Here is a 21,696-nt window from a genome sequence, read left to right on the forward strand (position 1 = left end):
ATTCTGTCAGCTGGTCTAACCATCAGCAGATGATCTTAATAAATGCCATGTGAAAATAAGCCTCACAGACACTCTCTACTCTGCAGTCGTGGTTAAAGCAAGGTTGTGGCAAAACTCCTAAGCCAGAATTCTTAATGAAATGTAAGTAGGTAACAGCAGAATACTGAGGTTATACTCTATTACTGAAGGAAATAGTTCAAGGAACAAATTAAATAGATAAGAAACTCTGAGGAAGTACAGATTACCCATCTCTCTTAAAAGTGATTTTGGGGGTGCATTTATTTGCCCAGGTTTTCAATAATGAACAGTTTTAAAAATTATACTATAAAAAGAGCAGTTTCTTCCAGTGTTATTTATTTATCTATTTGCTAGGGAATTAGTATAAGGGAATTAGTTTCACAAATAAATAATATTGGACAGTACAATAGAAAGAGAAACAAGAATCTCAAGTAGGTACATTTCTTCACAAATAATGCCAACTGAGATGAGCAATTATGTGCTTGAAATTAACAGTAAAGCACAGATTGTATTTTCCATGGAGTCATTAACCGTTCCCCCCAAACAGGTGGCTAGATAATAAATGACAGGCATGAATGGATGAAGAAGCAGAAGTCTAATGGCTTTCAAAATAATACATGGAGTCATAGTCCAGTGTTTGTGGGTATACGGACCAATGAAGATGGGAGAGATACTTTAGGAGAATAGGCTAAGTGGACATAATAGTTTGCGGGCCACAGTTTATGGCTGAACTGTCTGGCCCCAGCAGTTGTTTGTATTAGGTACATTAGTCAATTTCTCTTGACAGCTTAAATCAACAAAGTGGGTGCAGCAGTCCCGTCACCGCACAGAATTCCCGCCACAATCTATTGTTCAGAACAAATGAAACTGATTGCATCTCTCAAGACTCTCTTGGAAAACAGACAATCATTGAAAGTCTTTAAAGACAACAGACCCACAGCAACTAATGCTAACAAATAACTAGATTAGGCACACACACAAATGGCCCTGCAACACAGTTGCAACCAACCAAACAGTTCATTTTTTCCCCTAAACAAGGCAGAGTACTTTAGAGATAGCTTTCTTTATGAGCTGAAGTAGTTGTGCTGAAATTATAGTTGACAAAAATCATACAAGGGGGAGATAAGTGGCTCAGAGTATTGATATTGTGGTACACAATCTTTTACTACTAGGCCACTAATTCAAATCTGCCACAGTCCTTAGAGATTCTCCCTCCTGCATAGAGAGAAGGCTCACTAAAGGAGCAATGTGGGAATGCTTCTGACACAGACAACCCAGAAGAAAATTAACATCTCTGATTTCTGGGTTTTACTAATGAATATTTTCTCCAGATTTTCAAAGAATGGGAGGAGCTCTGGTTCCACATCCTCATGTATGTACCAGCAAGGTATTTGGACTTTACCTTGGGGTTGCACCTGAATTGCAATTTTCAGCTAAGTGAATCAAGAACAGAGTTTATATTACTCCCTGCTTCTTTATAGTATTGCTATCTTCATTTTTAAATCAGTACAGAGATGCTGTAAATGAGGGTCATATAGTAATATCATTTAGCCATTTTCTCCCCAACCAATGTGAGAGCTCTAAGCCTCTGATCATTAAGGCAAACAATATATAAAGACAACTAAAAGGTTGAAAGAATTTAAAACAAAGAATGTTTTAAAATACAAGAGAAAAGCAGTACAGGCATGGAAAACATATTATAGAATCTTCTACTCCTGCAGTCACTCAAACCCTGTGCAGAAACCTTTTAAAATTGTATTCTTCTTAATATCATAAAATGTAATAAATGAAACATTCATCATTGTAAATTTAATTTCTATTATAAGATGGAGAGAACATCAACTCAAGAATAGCACACACAATTTACAACCAATATAAAATATATGTGGGTTACAAAACGAATCTCGAGGCCCTTCCCCCGCCGCAGGTAACCTATATTACAGTCCCCAAGTGAATATATACAGAAAATTTTCACACTAGTGATATAACCATTATGTGTCTTGTGAGTAATGATGTTTTAATTGCATGGATACATGTGAATGAAGTTTAACAACCTCTACATACTCTCCTATTATTAGTTTTTCTCTTATGTTAAATAGTTTGATTCAAGACGTTCTCTTTAAAAATAATGATTAGCTATAGAAATATTACATTTCTAATTTTTAAAATTATTCATTCCAATTTATTTCCGAGGGCTCTAATGTAAATGTGACTTCAACTATTATTTATGCTATTTGCAAGAGAACTGTTATTTTTTTATTAAAAACATTATGTGAGAGAGACTATTGGTTCATACTCTGAAAAATAACATTGTTTATCACGTTGATTTATCACCTACACAATGAAACAAATATGTGAAAAAACACATGCACATACATATGTGCAGTGGTGAGCTGGAGTCGGTTCGCACCAGTTCACACAAACCGGTTATTAAATTTTGAAGCCGGTTTAGAACCGGTTGTTAAAGAATTCAAGGAACCAGACAGTGTGCTGTGAGGCAACTAGAAAGCTTTTGAATGCTGTAACAAGAAAATACTTAAGCACATGGTTAACTGTAGGCAATTTTTACTCACTCAGCGGCGCTCCGGGTCTTTGACGGCACTTCGGCGGCGGGTCCTCCAGTGCCACTGAAGACCCGGAGTGACTGGAGGACCTGCCGCCGAAGTGCCGCTGTAGACCCGGAGTGACTGAAGGAACTGGTTCTTCAGCTTTTGGCAGCTAATCACTGCATTACATATAATCAACATATTTCCTTTTTATTAAAAATTGCTTATTCACCAGAATTTTTATGTATAAACAGTGTAGGGATATGTGACATGCCTACTGTTACTGTAAATGATGGACATACAAATGCTGTTAAATATTTAAATATATCAACATATATTTGGATGCACATAATAAACTTGAGAACTAAGAACTAAATGTAATCATAGCAACTATCACTTAAACAACTGTCAATATTTTAAAATCAATCTAGGATAGGAAAACTAACATCCCATTCTAACATGGACCTAAAGCTCTGCCCTTGTCAGTGGAGAAGAATGCCAACAAAACAAGCCGAAACTTACTTATAAAGAATAGGAGGACAATTGTTCTAATTATTACTTTGTTTTAAAATACTGTATAAAATGTTATTATAATGATTACTTTAAAATAACATTAAAAAGCTGAACTGCAGAAATGTATAACCACTGGTATTAAATAGATACTGAAACAGCAAATATTACATGTTTATAACATCTACCTCAGCCAAAAACAGCTGAAAAACACAACCGGGGGGGGGGAGGAAAGAGGGGGTAGAATCAATTTTTCGGTATTTAAGAAATTGGAAACTGGACACATCTAATTCACATAACTTATCCCCATTCTACTATCAAAACAATAGCTTTAGCTGGATACGGAAGAAGGAAATTGAAGATAAGACTATCTAGTGCAGGGATGGGCAAACTTTTTGGCCTGAGGGCCAAAACTGTATGGAAGGCCTCTCCAAACAGCCTGGCCCCCACTCCCTATCTGCCCCCCCATCCCACTCCCTGACTGCCCCCCTCAGAACTCCCGCCCCATCCAACCCCCCCGACCGCCCCCTCCTGGGACCCCCCACCCTAACCGCCCCTCTGGGCCCCACCCGCTATCCAAATCCCCCTGCTCCTTGTCCCCTGACTGTCCCAACCCCTAACCGCATCCCCACCACCTGACAGGCCCCCCCCCGGGACTCCCACGCCTATCCAACCGCCCCTGTTCCCCGGCCCCTGACACCCCCCCCGAACTTCCACCCCATCCAATTGCCCCCTGCTCCTTATCCCCCAACTGCCCCGCAGGACTCTCTGCCCCTTATCCAACCCCCCCCCCCGTTCCCATCCCCCTTGCCATGCCACTCAGAGCAGCAGGACTGGCAGCTGTGCTACTAGGCCGGAGCCAGCCACGCTGCTGTGCCGCCCAGAGCGCTGGTGGCAGGGTAAGCTGAGGCTGCGGGGAGGGGAGACAGTAGGGGAAGGGCCAGGGGCTAGCGTCCCCAGCTGGGAGCTCAAGGGCCGAGCAGGACGGTCCCATGGGCAGGATGTGACCCGCAGTTTGCCCACCTCTGATCTAGTGAAAGCTTTAAGTATAGAATTTTCGGAAACAGAAGGCACCACTCCCAACAACTTTATTAATTATGGTTGGTAAAAAGTAATCAGGTTCCATACCACGTTTAAACTAAAAGAAAGGGAAATGAGAAATACTTTTGTTCCTGAAAACATGGCACTGAAAACATGCTTTTCATTTTAGGAACCATTGAAAAAAATCTCTTGACCAAGGCCCTGTTTATAATAGGGTGTTACATTGTCAACAACTGCTATCCTTTTTTGAGTTCACCAATGTACTGTGTCCACATACAGCAGTTTGCAAAGACTGCTAGGACTGTGGATTGTTCTATCCCTCTTACAATTCCAGGCATAACTTTCTAGAACTTCTATGGGTGTGTGGCATGAGCGTTGCTTATTATTTGTATTACTGTAACACATAGGCGTTCTTGTCATGGACTGTGCAAGGCGCTGCACGAACACAGAACAAAAAGACTGTCTTGCGCCAAAGAACTAGCTTTCATCTCTCAATTTACAATTTCAACTGATACTCTCTGACTTTCAGGAAAATGTAATGTGGGTAGAAGAAAGTTCCCTAAAATCACAGGAATGCACAACTCTTGCATAACTGGATGGCTGTTACGCACTGCCGCAGAACTGAGCTATTACACAGGCTGAAGTAGTTTTTATTCCTAAAAATCAAGAGGCTAAAGTCATATATAGGTGGTGTGAAAAGTTAACGTGACAATTTTCTACAGTGCCATTTAACCTTCAAAAGCAGTCTCAGATTGAAGGATTGTTTTAAATTAACATGACAGCATATGCCCCACATACCATGTGATAGGCACATGAAAATAACTGGCTAGCAGGTGTAACAGTAATACTCTGGGATATAAAGAGATATAAACAGCCAATACTCTTAGTGTGAAGTTGGATGTCATAACACAGCTGTAGTACGCGTACAGGGAAGAGAGAGGTAATTTCCTTAGCAAGTGGACTGTTACGAAGTCATACATGAAAGCCTCTTTTCACCTGCTCAAACAATACATGAGCAGGAAAGATGACTTAGAAAGATGACTCCTCAAAAAGAGAACACCATGACAGCTCCTGAGACTATCAAGATGAAGCTCACATGGGCATTCATTACATTCTTACCACATCAAGAAGCATTATATATATATATATATATATATAATACTATACTATAATTCCGCACACTAATTATTGTTTACACTACTAAGACTCCCCAAAATCAGATTACAGTACCTTTTCCTGAGCACTCTACAAAGAGATAGTCCCTGTTCCAAAGATATAACAAACTAATTCAAGACAAAACTCATTAAGTGAATATAACAAACAAACGGAAGGAAAGGGAAACAAAACATAAGGATAATAGTGATAGCATCATATGGTTACAAAGACCAGCTTTTAGAAGGAATAATTATTGAAGAACAATACTTGTTCTATTATATTTTAATTTGCTAAACAAAATTAAACGTGGCAGAATCTACCCCTTAAAATACCATTGTTTATAAGCTTTAGCCCCAAAGAATAATAAAGTGATGCCTCTTCTGGGCACTCTTATTTGTGAGGGGCGATATTGAAGGGTGGGGATGATAGGGTATAAATGTAAACAGTGGTGTTTTTTAAATTATTCTAATTGTATTCAACACCCCTCCTTCCGTTGTAAAGAACCCCCAGTTTCGTAAGCCACTGCAAACTAATAATCTAATGAACAGTTGGCTTTTAAGGTAATATGTTTTCTGTTATTCTTTGTTTTAAGAATTTAGAGAGCAAAAACATGTTCTTCATGTTAAATCATTGCTTTAACATTAGAAGATTGTCTGCATCATACTTATTTTCACAAAGCTCATCATGTACACCTGAAATTACTGTAGATGAGGTTGAACCAGTTACTCACTCACACTGTTATAGACAGTCATTATTTCTTCATCTACCTACATACCTAAATAGAAACAGATGGACATGATACAGATATGATGAATATCATTTAATACAGACAAGCTATAGCTAAACATTTTGGTAACAATTATATTTTGAAACACTAAAAAAAGTCTGCCTTGTTAAATTTGTTAACTCGATAAAATAATGACTAAAGCAACAAATCTAGTGTAGCTTCCGCACTCAACCCAACTCCTCTCACAGCAATAAATGACTTGGACCTAACGAATGTGGGGTTTGTTAACACCATTAATTTGTGTTTTTCTGAATCTACTCCCTATGCAGAGTCACACCACAGGGAGGCCACAATCACACTAACAACCCATGCAACCATTTAGAGCAGCAGTACAAAAGTAAATTACAGTGTACATTTGTGACAGCTTCCATCTTGGATTGCAGAACAGGAAATGATCCATGGTCCTGCAGAGCTAAAACCCAAGTCCCTACAGCTTGAGCGAAGAGAGCTCTCAAGCCGAGAGATGTACAATACCAAATTCCCATATCCCATGGGGGGGACACAACCAAACTGACAAATTGACAAAATATTCAAATGCTCATACCCTGGTTTACAAAAGGCCTTGTCCACAAAACTATTTTCAGTTCCTGTCCAAGACCTGACTGAAGTCTGTTTAAACTATCTGAAGAGAAGGAGAGAGGAAAAGATCAGTGTGGCTCTACAGAGGTAATCCATTTGAAAAAACTGCAGCTATTTGTAAATATCCTCTTTTTAACTCATGAAATTTCCTCTGCAGATGTCAATTACAGGAGCTTAGCAAGCACTAGCAATCTCCAAAAGGAGGGCAATTATTAAAAATTATTTTAAAACTGTTAAAAATTAAAAATCTACTTAAAAATAAAATCTGTAATAGCTGTTACAGTCTACGGATCAGTGATCTTTAAACTTAGTAGGACCTACAAGATACAATGTAATGAATCCTAAGAAGTCTTTTCTGTGTTTCAAAAACGTTTTTTAGAAAGATATCTAAAAGACACATTTATGTGATAGGGTGTAATGGCTGTGAGGGAACTCTTACAACGTATTGAGTAAATACTATAATAGGCATTTTGAAAGTGAGTGGATGTCCAAAAAATCATGGTTTCAGAGTAGCAGCCGTGTTAGTCTGTATTCGCAAAAAGAAAAGGAGTACTTGTGGCACCTTAGAGACCAACAAAAATCATGCTTATTTAAACTGAAAAATGTGTGTTTAGAAAATCTCTCTGATGATTCTTTATTTAAACCTTAGCTCAGTAGTAGTATGGGAAAGTTTGTATTAACATTGCCAAGCTGGAGAAGCCTCATGTTTGTAATACCAGACTTCCTGGACTCATAGGTGCAAATTCTAGCAGGATTGACTCTGACCTTCATCTTTTCACTGAAGACTAATTGAATATCTGGCAGTTTGCTGTGTGGACAACTTTCAGATGAAACTGTTCTTTACACAATGATTAACCTGTGGAACCCATTACCATAAGATGATACTGACACCAAGAATTTAGTGGATGTCACGGAGTGCACAGGCTTGGTGCTCTGGAACTGAATGAAGTTCAAACATGACCCTGCTGCAGTGTGACAACCTCTCAGGGCACTTTCTCACTAGGGCAAACCTCATTGGCTTCAGCGCCTGCCTGGGTCTGACCTCAGAGTGTTCAGCAGCTCTGTTCACACCGTGAGCTCTGAATGGGACACCAGGGGAAGCCTTACATGCCCCCAAAATGACCATACACCCCAACTTTGCAGTCAGCAGTGACTCTCAGCCAGCAAAGTAAAACAGAAGCGTTTATTAGTCATCGGGATCACAGTGTAGAGCAGATCTTGTTAGCATGGAAATTAGGGGCATTCCGCAATGTCCATCTTGGGGGGATCCAGAACCGAAAGCCTTGGGCTCTCTCCCCGCAGTATCCAACCATGAGACTGACTCACTTCCAGCAGCCCACCCTCACTCATGCCCAGATGTCCCTCCTCTGTCCTTTATCTCTTTACTGGGCAAACAGGTCACCGGGTCTCCATCTTCTGCTTTGTTCTCCAACACCTCTGGCTGGCTCTTGCAGGAGATGGGCCCTGGCCATCAGTTGCTAGGATATAGGGTGTCGGGTATTGCCTGTGCCCAGGCAGCCAGATGGCAGTCACACCTGCCCTTTAGGGGTCTTTGCAATGAACACACACCATTGTCCCACCACCTAGATACTTGAATAACACATAGGGAAACTGAGGCTTGCATACACTATTCAGACAAAACATTAACATTCCCACTTTGTCACAGTAGAGTTCAAAAAGAGTTCACTTATATGGATAATAAAAACATACATCCCTGACAGATGTTACTCTAACTTGTTCTTTAAAATCTCCAGTGATGGGGATTCCACAATTTCCGTTGGTAATCTGTTCCAGTATGTAACTATGCCTATGTGTGTGCGTGTGTGTGTGTGTGTGTGTGTACAGAAATTTATATATTATCTAATCATAGAAGATTAGGGTTGGAAGAGACCTCAGGAGGTCATCTAGTCCAAACCCCTACTCAAAGCAGGAACACCACCAAGTAAATCATCCCAGCCAGGGCTTTCTCAAGATGGGCCTTAAAAACCTCTCAGGATGGAGATTCCACCATCTCCCTAGGCAACCCATTCCAGTGCTTCACCACCATCTTAGTGAAATAGTGGTTTCTTATATCCAACCTAGACCTCCCCCACTGCAACTTGAGACCATTGTTTCTTGTTCTGTCATCTACCATCATAAGAACAGCCAAGCTCCATCCTCACTGGAACCCCCCTTCAGGTAGTTGAAGGCTGCTATCAAATTCCCCCTCACTCTTCTCTTCTGCAGACTAAACAAGCCCCGTTCCCTCAATGTAACACCCACACACACAACACATAACTAAGCATGCCTCCCACTCTGCCAAGGTACAAATGTGAAGTATAATGTATAACTAATGAACATAATGATGGACCCAAGTCTTTTATACAGGAAAATTAAAATGATGCAAGATCCATTAATTGAGAGTAAATAACTGTCTATAAATTCAGTTTTACATTCTTTCTGATGTAAATCATTTTCAACAATAAGACTGACAACGAATTTACATGGAACAATTAACTCAGAGGCTAAAATAAATGATGTCCCTTGACTGAGGGACAATTGAGAGGTTTGACAACGGGAGATATAAACTCTCATGCTTCAGGGCATAAGTCAATCACTAACAGATGGGGCTAAGATGATGCTTCCCTTATGGCCAGGATATTCTCTTACTGTTGACTACAGCAGCAGTTCTCAACTGTGGTTCCCTGGGGCTGAAACCCCAAGCCCCGGTGCCCCTTGCCACGGGGACCTGGAGTGTTTATAGCATGTTGAGGGGGCATCAGAAAGAAAAAGGTTGAGAATCCCTGGACTACAGGATTTCTTACACCTTCCCCTGAGACATCTGGTACTGGCTACTGTCAGAGGAAGTGGCTGGAGATTAAATGAATCATTGATCTATTCAAGTTTGGCAATTTCAACTGTAAAAACCAAAACCTTGTCTGACCTCAGCAGACTTTAAAGGTATCTCTGCACCTTTTTATAAATGTAGCTAGTTATCTTTCATGTCATTGCCCCAAAGACTCTAATCACTGGGCAACTAAGACCTTCGTTTATTCTTCATAAAGTATTAGTCACTCTCTAACATTTTAATTCATTTTCTGTTATATTAATATTCATTCACTTAATTGCTTTTCACTCTGCTGCTAAAAGTTTTGGCTACCTTTTGTAAGCAATGGAGATCAGTTCAGGTGCTCCAGCTAAGTCTCCAGATATTAATGGGGAAGTGAGGGTAGGGAGAAATAGGGCAGAAGAGGGCTGATGACAAGGTATTTTTAATGAGATCTTTGACTTTGAAAGTTGCTTCCTCTTGGTCTGACAGCACAAATTTGTTGTCCTTCAAAGTATATCTATATTTCTAAGTTTTGAGGGCTGGGGAAGAATCTGGAGTGGATGGGAGCAGGCAATCACATTAAAATGTGACACAATCTCACGAGAACACAAAAAGTTAATGAGAAATATTAAATTCATCTCTGAAAAGGTTGTTCCTTTGCTCTTTCTCAAGATTTAAGGCTGAAGTTGTCAGCTTTAACTCTGAATTTTCCTTCTTTTATCAGTCAAGTTTTTGGTTTGAAATTCTCTTAGCTTGTATAGAGAAAGTGAGAGAGAAAGAGTCATTTATCTTTTCATTAACAACATAATCTCATCACACAGGGTGTAGCACAATTAAGCTCAATCAACAAACAAGAATTTCAAAAGAGAATCACCATTTTAAAGGTTCTTTCATCAATGTATGATCATGTTGCTAGTTATTGACGTAATTACAAAATGTGACATTCAGATCTCGAATATTCTTTAACTAAAATATATTCCAATTATTTGCTTTTATTGCTAAAAGTAAATTTCAAGGTATTAAATTGAAAAAGTTTTTGACATAATTAAAGCAGACTTCCTATATTTTTAGAGCTACAAACAACATCCTTCAAAAGTTTAATCCTAAAGGAATCAACATATTCTCATCTCCTTTATGCTGATGTTCAATTCTCTGAAACTGAAGCCACTTACAAATAAATTCCATTTAAAGAGTAAGTCTGATAACCCTGTATTGACATATGATCACTGCATAGCAGATACAGTAACAGTATGTCCTCCACAGCACTCATTTTCTGGATACTGTATTAAAGAAAATGTCTGTATGCTAAGAGTTAAAGGAATGCATCTGAAAGGTATCAAGGTTGTATAAGACAGACATATTTACAATGCATAAACTAGGAAATATGAGTTCTTTAATCCAGTTTCTCAAGTCCATAGTATTTGTTTCCTTTTATTGCAAACACTGCTGCAAAGCCTCATCTCAGGTAACAGCAGTGTCATTCAGTTGAGTAAAAAGAAAAGGAGTACTTGTGGCACCTTAGAGACTAACAAATTTATTAGAGCATAAGCTTTCGTGAGCTACAGCTCACTTCATCGGATGCATCGAAGAAGGTGGCCCCATGTTTCTTTCCCCTGGCTCTCTGAGAATGGAGGGGTTCCTTGGTCATTATGTGCCTAGTGCCCCAGCATGAACAGATCAGGTACCACATGGTTCACTTTCTCTCATTCCACTCCTATCGATTTCAGAATTTCTTTCTTTCTATTTGTCTGGGTTTTTTTCATCAAGGTATCTGAATGCTTAATGGAATATCTCAAGTATTGGAGTATCTCCTTCACTGAGTCAACCTATGGTGTTATGGGTCCAATGTCATTCTAAGAGTAAATGCTTACTTGGCAGATGCCTGATTTTATGGAGTATGTGCCATTCAGAATCTACTGGCTGGGCCCTGTGCTAGTGTTTGCAGTAAGTGGGTTCAAACTTTACAGCTGTGGTTGATCTGTTTTGTGACATGGAAGAGGGCCATCACTCCTTGTACTGCTAAAATACTTCAGCACACACATAGTTAATATCAGCTATTCTAGACTCTGGAGAAGTCTGTGGCAATGTTATGTCTCAGCAATTCTTGCTTTGAGAAATCTGTATGGGAATGTCTACATGGCAACGTCATAGCTGGCTGCTACCAGAAGAGAAAAGACTACAAATAAAAACCACATGCTCTTGAGCACAAAAGAAAAACCAAATGACTTTAACAGATGTGCACATGTTCAAATATCCAAAATATCTCTCTGTGTCTTGCATAGCTACCTCACTCTGCTGCCAGGTGTTGCAAAGAATTTTCCATCATGCTAAATAGAAATTGTTCCCTAATAGGAACCACTAGATAAGCTGTTAGATTTCTAATAAAATGTTATTTTTACTGTTTTTTTAAATTAAGACATCAAATCAATTAGGTTTTTTTAAACTAAATTTACTACGTAAGTAATAATAATTTGTGGAAAATGACTTATGTCATAGATTACTGGTATTCTCAACGAGTAGCTGCTATGAATTTGGATATTAAGTAATTCACACTCTTTTTTGTGTGCAAGGGCTGCATGATTTTAAAAAATTTCCATATGCCCCAATATGTGCCAGTTCTACTAGGTTATCTGAAATCCAGCTGCTGTTATGATAATAGCTACCAAGTTTCAAACTACTGAAGAGAATAATGAATCAGCTTCAAGTCAGTTCAGATATAAATTGACATAGTTCCTAGCTAAGATGTGTGCCAACATAACCTCTTAATTAAAACAACAACAACAAAGGCATTACATACATTTGAAAAAAATAAAACTTCTCAGAACGAGTAAATATAATGATGATGATAATAGAAAATAATGGATGTAACCTTTGCTCTTGCAAGTAACCCCATTGCAATCAATTTCCCTGAGTGCATAAGAATATCCACTCACCTCAGTAAAGTTTGCAGGAGAAGTTTGCATTTTTAATAGTTATTCTTTGTTATGCCTCTCACCTGCCATGCAGTTTTTCGCATTTCATGCTTTATGTAGTTAAACCACTGTATTTTACAGTGATTTGGATAAGAAAAATTGACACTCTAAATTAAGTGTGTACAAAGGAGTGAAATCCCAAACCCAGGGTGTAAAGTGAAGAACTTTCACTCATTCAAAAAAAACCCCAAAACAAAACAACGACAAACCACACCCAAGCTAAGTCAAACACAAATTCACACACAAATACCCATATTTGATAGACAGACAGACAGACAGACAGACAGATAGATAGATAGCCAAAGAAAGAAAGTGAGAAATAATTCTTTCAGATTTTTATGAGTTTTCTCAAAAAGAACAGGAGTACTTGTGGCACCTTAGAGACTAACAAATTTATTAGAGCATAAGCTTTCGTGACTAACACAGATGCTTCTCTGAAACCTATGAGTTTTCTGTCATTCCACAGCGGAATATTAATTCAAAATAGGCCAAGAAGTTACAAAGTAATTGTAAGAAAGATATTTAGTGCCACATTTTGCACTTCAATCTTAGTACTTGATGTCATAAATAAAAAAAACCCAACAACTAAAAAACCCCAACTTAGTTAATAGAATACTAAATGTACTATTATTGGCTGTTAAAAATGTTTTCCTGCTTAACATAACAACATTTGTCTTTTTGTTAGGGAAAATACAACATGTTTAGACACACTTTTACTTATGTCAACATATATTCTGTCCTTATACGAAAAAAGTCTTTCCATAAATCGTCGCAATTCTTTAAAGCCAACTCAGGGGATTAACATACAAAAGTAAATTTATTCCAGTTAGAGAACATAAAATACTACTTAGTAAAAAAAAATCTCAATTTATGTTATCATGAATTGGACCATCTCCAGTATGCAGATTATACAATGACAAAAAGCCACATTAAAGTTAAAGACTTCAGCAAAGTGAACTTCAAGCAACCTATATATAGTAGTTTAGGCATAAAAATAATCTAAAATTCTATTATTTGAAAAAGATTAGGAATCTCTATTGACAAATTAAAAGCATGTCACACAGAGATGGACAGTATTTATGAAACTCAGGCAAATGACATCAAGAGGTTTATAGAAAACTCAGACTTTGAAAGCTTTTTCATACCTTAGTTATGAGGTTGCAAGTAACTGCATTTTCAGCCACATGTTCTTGACATTGCAAAAAAAAGAACAGTGGTATTTTCTTGAGTATTAACAGACTTACTTTTCTTTAAGGAAATCCACTACCCGTTTGAAGTCTTCCACACCATATTCTCTTTTCATGTCCATGAGTATGCTGTCAGAAGCAGATTGGACTGGTATGTGAAGAAAAGCATATACTCTTGGATGATTGAGAATCTTTGCCATTTCCTAAAAAACAGTCAGAAGAAAATATTTTTAGCCAAACGTTAAAACAATGCACAGAAATCTCATAAAAATCACACATGCTAATGAGGGATCAGTAATGGGGCTTCTGATGCCCAAACAAAACTCAATTTTATTGCCTATCCATTTGTCAAGCAAGGACAGGAGGAGAGGTTAGCAAGGATTTTTCAGCAGTAAGATGAAAAATTTAGGATTATATTTCACTTCAAATAGAATGTATCAAGAGAGTGTTGTCCTCTAACTAGTATAGTTTGGTAGAGAATATAATTAAAGAGCAAACTTATTTAAGAGCAAAATTCCAGAACTCTGACTTAGTGTGATTAAAATCTTTAGCAGTGCTCTCAGAGAGCACCTGTTATGATTTTCATGAGGGAGCAATGAATAGTCTTTTTCTGTGGGAGACAAACCAGCCCACACACATTTGCATCTAAGTGCATCCTCTTTAGTTTCTATTTTGAGCATCTTTAAGATTGGCCATTTGCTAATTAAGGAAGAGTCAATGACTTGCTCCTCTACTATGTAGCAGATTTCAGCCTGTAATTCAAGTGCAAGAAGAAACTGGAAATTAAAAGGTGACACTTTTAAAAGGAAATACATTTATTGAGTACTTCGAAGCACAAGGGTGGGCTTGAAGGGTGATGGAAGATGTAATGGGATTAGCAGAGGACATGTGACCGTGGGGATACAGGATGGGGACCAGTTAGCCTCTAAGGTGCCACAAGTACTCCTCATTCTTTTTTTAGGATGGGGGCCATGTAGGGTCATGGTTGGAATGTAATGGTGAGTATATGGGAAGATGAATGACTTAACTGCTTATTTCCTTGCTTTTTACAGCCTGCATTGGCAGAATATACAATCTAAGTTAAAGTTTTTGGCTGCCCAAGTTGATGTGCCTTAAAGGGGTCTGATTTTTAGAAAGTGCTAAGCTAACCCCCCTCACCATCCTCCAAAAACAGACATCTTTAATGTGTCACTAATTGGGCACTCAAGAACTGAAATACCCCGAAACTCACTAATTACTTTTGGAAATCTTGGCCTAAAAACACTGTATAAATGAAGGAGAGAAGTAGTTACATTATTTGGTGAAAACATCTTGACTACCTTAACTAGATAAACCAAATTTAAAACATTACATTAGTACAAATATTAATAAATACACAAATAATGCAATTAATGCTCAACAAGGTATATACAGCTAAACCAAGCTAACAGATTAACTCAAGGTACATCAAGCGCATTCACTGATGACAGAAAAGTGCCACAGGGCACCTGTATTTTTTTGAAACATTTATGTAAAAAAAATATAGAATCTTTAATCTAAACTTTAGATATTCAAATAACATAAAACTTGCATCCAACCCTCCCACCCCAACACACAAAGTTTTGCCAAATAAAATCACTGCCAGTTTTGCCAATCTCTCTTTAGCTTTTCCCCACAAATTTTGGGGATTTCCATAAAAACATTTGCTATGAACCACCCCAGCTTTACAAAACCAAATACCTTATTCTGCCCATCACCAATAAAATTATTAGTTTTCCTTTATCAAATAGGGAAACAAGGCAAGAGCTCCAGTATGAATGATTAATTGAATACTGTTCCAGTACAGAATTCCTTTGCACAGGAATCCTCTTTAGCTAGCTCTATTCCTAATTCAAAACAGTTTACCCTGAATTATCCCTCAAAACTATACTGCATTTATGATACAAGTATGTAAGGAATAAGGAGTAAGGCAAAAATCACCAATTTGCCTCAGCATTTTTTGAAGCTTTCTTAAAATATGTCCCTGACCAGTTTTTAAATCAACCAATCAATCCCCTCACTCACAGCTAGTGACGTTCATTAGCTTTGTTTTACTATTTTCCTATTCAGCTTCCTTTGTACAATACTTCCTTAGAAGTTTTTAAGGTCAGGCTTGACAAAGCCCAGGCTGGGATGATTTAGTTGGGGATTGGTCCTGCTTTGAGCAGGGGGTTGGACTAGATGAGGTCTCCTGAGGTCCCTTCCAACCCTGATATTCTATGATTCCATGAATACTTGCATCTTTTTGTGCTGACCACTGAATAAAATAAAATAAATAAATAAATAAAATAAGGATTTAAGCTCCCACTCATATTCTCTAGCTCTCACATCTAAAAGAAACATCATTTTTCATCTAGCTGTTCTAAGGCCAGTCTAAGGCTCTTATATTTGAGTCAATTCTTCTTTGTCAATTATTTAATTGTTATTTTATATTTCCAGTACGATACCATCCATAGACCCCAATCAAAATTGTGTTAAGCAATATATAGTGGTAGACTTGGTCCTTTGTGTTCCCTCTTTAACTCATCCATTTCTGAAGTTATCTTTTCTTTGCTCCCTCCCCCCCTCTTTTTGGCATAGTGCCAGCTTCTCTTTGAGCTACAGAGCCCAGCTTTACATCAAATGTTGTTTTTAAGTTTTGAATAGCTTGAGAGGTTCTATAAAAATAAATAAATGAATAAATATTAAAAGAATAGGAGGTGTAACTTCACTTGGTAAGGTTATACTGAATACTGGACAGTATAGGAGACTACACGGCAGTGTTGCCAACTCTCATGATTTTATCATAGTTGCTCAATATTTATTGTGTTTCTTACTGCTTTTACTGTGATTATATGAGAAACTCAGCTTGCTTGCTTTTTTAAAGAAAGATTCCAGCTGTCATGATTGCAGAGAAAAGTGTGAAAATGTAAACTTCAAAGGTTCCAAAACTAGAAGACATTTTTTCTGCAATGACTACTCCAAACAAGAACAACCTAATAACTATTAACTCACAGTAACTTGCAGCAAATCAATGCAATTTGCATTTGACCTACTGCAGCGTACTACTGCACAGTGTACTAACAGGAAACTTAACATGAAATACATTCAGCAGTTATATTAAAAAAGTCCCTGGTCAAAACTGCTTGTTTCAATTAGGTTTCATGGAAACCACACAGGGGCTTCTATGATCCTTGCAATCAGAGTTGCAGATTTGTATCAGGAACAAGAACATGACTTTGTTCAGTTAATAAACTCATTTTGCTCAATTCTGTGCCAATATGTCAGAGGATTCCCAGCTTTAATTAAATGAACTGTCCTCAACTGTCATTATGGGCCCCTGACTTTTCACAGAAAGAACCACAAGTGTAAGGTCAGGAAGCTAAAAAATCCTGAGGGAATGCATGAGATGGTCACCTATGTGTTGATAATTGTCACTGACATTTTCACAGTACTGGTTTATATTTGGAAAAGACACAGGGGTCTCAATTTCAAACCAAATGTATCTTTCAAAAAGCTAATTTTGTGTGTGTGTGTGTGTATGTGAGAGAGTGAGTGAGTGAGTGAGTGAAATGTGTGTGAGACACAGATGTACATATTATATACAGATAAAAGGCCAGGTTCAGAGCAGGCATACAAATTGCATGTCATATGGATTCGCTATGAGTAGAGCAGACAGTGATACTACGGTGTCAGATACTGCAATTCCATGAAGTATCTTTAGTGTCCATTGTTTTAAATGAATGGTTTATGTGTAATTGTGTTCTACTCCATGAGAGAGGGCTACCACAGCTCCTCCAGGAACTAAACACAATGGATGGTGATTAAGACAAACCTGCCAGGCTGTAACCCTCTTCCTCTCCCTGCTCCCCTTCTCCCACAAGAGGTACCAGTGGATTCTCTGTTCAAACTGGATTCTCCAGAGACCAACAGACAAAGAATGGACTTTTGAATAAATAGCACAAGCTTACACTGGTTCGGGGTTTTCATTTTGCATCTAAGACAGATAAATTACAACCGGTGGAAAACCCAGCTGTGGGTTCTGAAAGATTAAAACCTACCAGAGCCATAGGCGGAAGCTGGGAATGATCTCTGGTAACCTTAAGTGTGCGTTCAAGTTCTTTGATTATTTTAATGTATTCTCTGTAACGCTTTTACCTTAATAAATAAATAAATAAATAATGAATGTACTAGTTTAGAAAGAGCTGTGTGGTAACTTGTAACTACATCAATACACTGGTCATTGTGTATTGATGCAGTTACCTCTGGGGCCATCCACAACAGGGTTAACTTTCAATGTTGAAATGTTTCAAGGAGTCCTGTGCAAATTGTTTGAAATATGTTTCTTGAAAGGGTTTATTAATTCTCATAAAAATCAAAGACTTCCAGCTTTATTATCCAAAGCTCCATGGTATCTAACTAGTAAAGACAGACATGATTTCCTCAAGGTTTTGATTCCAGGTATGGAAAGTAAAGTATTATTCCCCATGCTATTCTATTTCACCAGCTAACAAGAAAAATGAGCTATCAGAAATGGTAAAAAGATAAAAGGCCTTCACTTTGATTTTGGAGTGAGTGTTGTCCCATCAAACAGCATATAGGTAAAATATTATTTGTGTCTTGCAACCAGGCATGCGAGCTACATTGTTTTACTGATAAGACAAACTAATGATGAGTTTTAGGTAGTGGTACCAATCTGCGTATGTGATTATCTTTCTAAAAGCTGTGCAAGTATAATGCGTTTGTATCCACTTTAAAACGGAATAATCATTGCAGCCTGCAATATTAAGTCACTGAATAGCCTATAGCTGAGCCAGCAAAGTCAAAATGCTAAATTCCAATTTAGGCTTTCAAATTGTTCATTAACCATTGTATATATAAGGTGAATGTCAGATTTCCTGGGTCTGTGTGTCTTCTTACTGCACTACTAAATGTTTACACACTCTCCAAAGACAGTTAGACTGTGCCCTGCCCTGTTTTTCAGTGATCTGCACAAAACTCAGTGAGACAAAAAAGAAAGCAAGAGAAAAAAAGAGATCATATCCAAAGAAAATACCAACAACACTGTTGGGCTTGCTTATACATCAGTTTCAGATGTCAAATCTTCCCTGATATTGTGATTTCCCATAACAGAAGTCATAACTCTTAACTTCAGTGCATTTAAAAAACAATTGTGGAGCTAACAGGTAAAAGAGAAGTACTGGCCAGTCAGGCATTTCTCTAGGCATGCCTACACAGCAACTGGGAGCGTGCTTCTCAGTGCAGGTAGGCAGATATGCTCTACCTCTGCTCATGCAGGTGTGCTAAAAATAGCAGTGTGGATATGGACAGAGGGACTAGCTTTCTGAGTACAAACCTGCCCAACCCCCTGAGTACGTACGCAAGTGTCTAGTCTGAACCACTGCCCATGCCGGCATGGCCATACTGCTATTTTTAGAGTGCTAGCCCAAACAGAGCAAGTGCGTGTTTATCTGCACTGGGAAGCATCCTCCCAGCTGCTGTGTAAACATAACTTCTATGTCACTTGTCTTACAAGTGCCACTAGTGCTACTTCCTTAATTTGCCCATTAAGATAGGAAACTGGGAGTCTGCAGTTGTCCATAAGGAGCTGGAACATATGCACAAAAAGAATGTTTTGTCTGATTACTTAAAAACCTGGATGTCAGGTTTCAAAGCCTATATGAGCTCACCTGTTACTTGAAATGGCTGCCTCAAAACTTCAAGATAAACAAGATTTCCCAGTCTTATCAAGTCTCACCTTTCATGTACTTAAAACTCAACCAGGTGATTTACAATACAGGCTTTATTCAAATACAGCTTTGCATTGAACAGTCATACTTAGTTAATCCTTACAGATATTCCCACAGCACACACTCAATACAAAATATTAGATTTCATCACTTATTAAAACTATTAGTTAGTCGCCCAGAGAGGATGTAAAGGATACCATGGACTAACAGAGTTCTACTTCACAGCATCTCTACATCTGTTTCCTGTTTATATTTTCACACAGCATTTTGCATTACTAGATTTAGTTGTATATTTCTGCCAGTAGGGAAAAAAATATACAACTTATTTGATTCCTATCTGGACATATTAAAGGAACCACATTTGGAAACTTATGTCTTTAATCATAATAGAAACAGCTGACTGCCAGTTTTCCCTCTAGTGTGGCATCTACTAATAACTACTGTGACAGGGCTGGGCCAGATGGCTACAGGAGAGTGATCCTATTGGGATCTAGGAAGTGGGGGGAAAAGCCCGCCCACTGCTAAAGAATCCCCCCCCAGCCTAAGAGGGGGATCCACAGGACCTGGACACCAAATAAATCCAGGGGACAACTAATGAAACAACAGGGACAGGAGTGTGGTCAAAGGGTCAAACAAAGGGAACTGGACGGGGACAACGACCCGAGAACACCGGACAGCGTCCACTGCTCCTCAAAGACGTCAAGGGAGTCAGAGGAACTCTGCCCGGATACGTGAAAGGACCGAGGATCAGAAATAGGCCCCACAGTCACAGGAGACTCCATCGGCCAACATCCTCACTCTGGTGTTATAGATGGCCATTTTAGCTAGGGCCAGAAGGAGGTTGACCAGGAGATCCCGTGACTTTGTGGGGCCGCGGATAGAGAGTGCATAAATAAGAACATGAGGGGAAAAGTGCAACCAAAAACGTAATAAAATATTGGTGAGGAGCCGGAACGGAGGCTGCAGATTGGCACACTCCAAATATATGTGCGCCAGGGTTTCCCTCACGCTGCAAAAGGGGCAGATATCTGGGATGGGGTGAACCACGCCAAGTACACGCCCGTGCTCACAACTCCGCGTAGGAGCCGCCAACTGATATCCCCAGCAGGCCTCGGGACCAAAGTGGAATATAGGCTGGCCCACCGGGGCTCCTCACCCTCCAAAGGTGGCAGGAGGTCCCCCATTTTGTATCAGGGTGGGACACGAGGGTGAGGGCGTGAAGGGTGTGGAACACAAGCATGTATAGATGTCTCCTTGGCGCAGTCTAGAAGAAGACTGGCTGCAACTTGTGCAGCTGGGTCACGGTGAAGAGATGGGGGGGGGTTGGGTCCACGAGGCAGGGGCCCAATGAAAAGATCCAGCAGGCCTGGGGTGGAGGATGGGCGGGGCGCACCCTTGTGCAGGACCCGGACAAGGTAAACCCGAGCAGCGGGCGGCAAAGCGGCCTTCACCTCCTGAAGTACACGCTGGGGAGTATGAGGTCTGGAGAGCCCCATGCGCTGAGCGAGCGTTAGGGGACCCAGCCAGTCTCCCCGGTCATAGTCCAGGAGGTCTCCGACTCTTGTGACTTCTGCCAGGACCAACCTCTGGCGCACCGAGGGGACTCCGCCACCTGCACGCGAAGCTGGGGGTTGTGTAGCAGGGGCTCCGTGAGGAGATCTGCCCCCTCGGTGGCCGCCACGGACCTGGTCGTTGAAAGGAGTTTCCAGGTGCGGAGGAGGTCCTGGTAGAAGACCAGCAGCCTGGAGAGGTCTCGTGGAAGACCTCTTGGATGGAGATAAAGGAGCTGCCGGTCGTATCGGAGCCCTCGGAAGTGGCGCAGGAAGGCGTGTGTCAGTATAATCCACGCCGGACTACCTGCACCATAAAGGAGGCTCTGCAGCGGCTGGAGACGGAAGACATGGACCGGAGTGTGCAGACATTTCAGGCCCTGCCCTCCCTCCTCCGGGGTACATGGAGAATCCCTGCAGGGACCCAATGCAGTCCTGACCAAAAGTACTCCAGAATCAATGTCCGGAGTTTGGCCAGGAAACCAACCAACCAAACCGGGGTTGGGACCAGGGTGTTGAGCTGGTACCAGAGCATGGACAAGACTAGTAGATTAAGCACCTGCACTCTCCCTCGAAGGGAGAAACACTGGAGTAGTCTTATCCATTTCCGAAGCCGCTCTATTACCCTGCCCTCTAAATTGTGCCAGTTCTCCGGCGGAGAGGGATGCCTGGCAGAAAGATAAATGCCAAAACAGAGCAGCGGACCTGCGCTCCACCGGATGGCCTGAAGCGCAGGTGGGAGGGAGCTCACCTGCCAGCCGTCCCCAACCACCAGACCAGAGCTCTTGACCCAGT

The 21,696-nt window shown here is 39.9% G+C and overlaps 1 protein-coding gene across 1 annotated transcript in view; it reads right to left on the reverse strand.

Moving 5' to 3' along the window:
• CDKAL1 (CDK5 regulatory subunit associated protein 1 like 1) overlaps positions 1-21,696 on the reverse strand; it is a 618,432-nt gene that overhangs the window by 209,944 nt on the left and 386,792 nt on the right. The window contains 1 exon segment of the mRNA XM_043508315.1: positions 13,662-13,807. Within this exon segment, the coding sequence (XP_043364250.1) occupies positions 13,662-13,807 (146 nt within the window).

This window comes from Dermochelys coriacea, chromosome 2 (assembly GCF_009764565.3).
Source record: "Dermochelys coriacea isolate rDerCor1 chromosome 2, rDerCor1.pri.v4, whole genome shotgun sequence".
In the NCBI taxonomy this organism is placed as follows: domain Eukaryota; kingdom Metazoa; phylum Chordata; order Testudines; family Dermochelyidae; genus Dermochelys; species Dermochelys coriacea.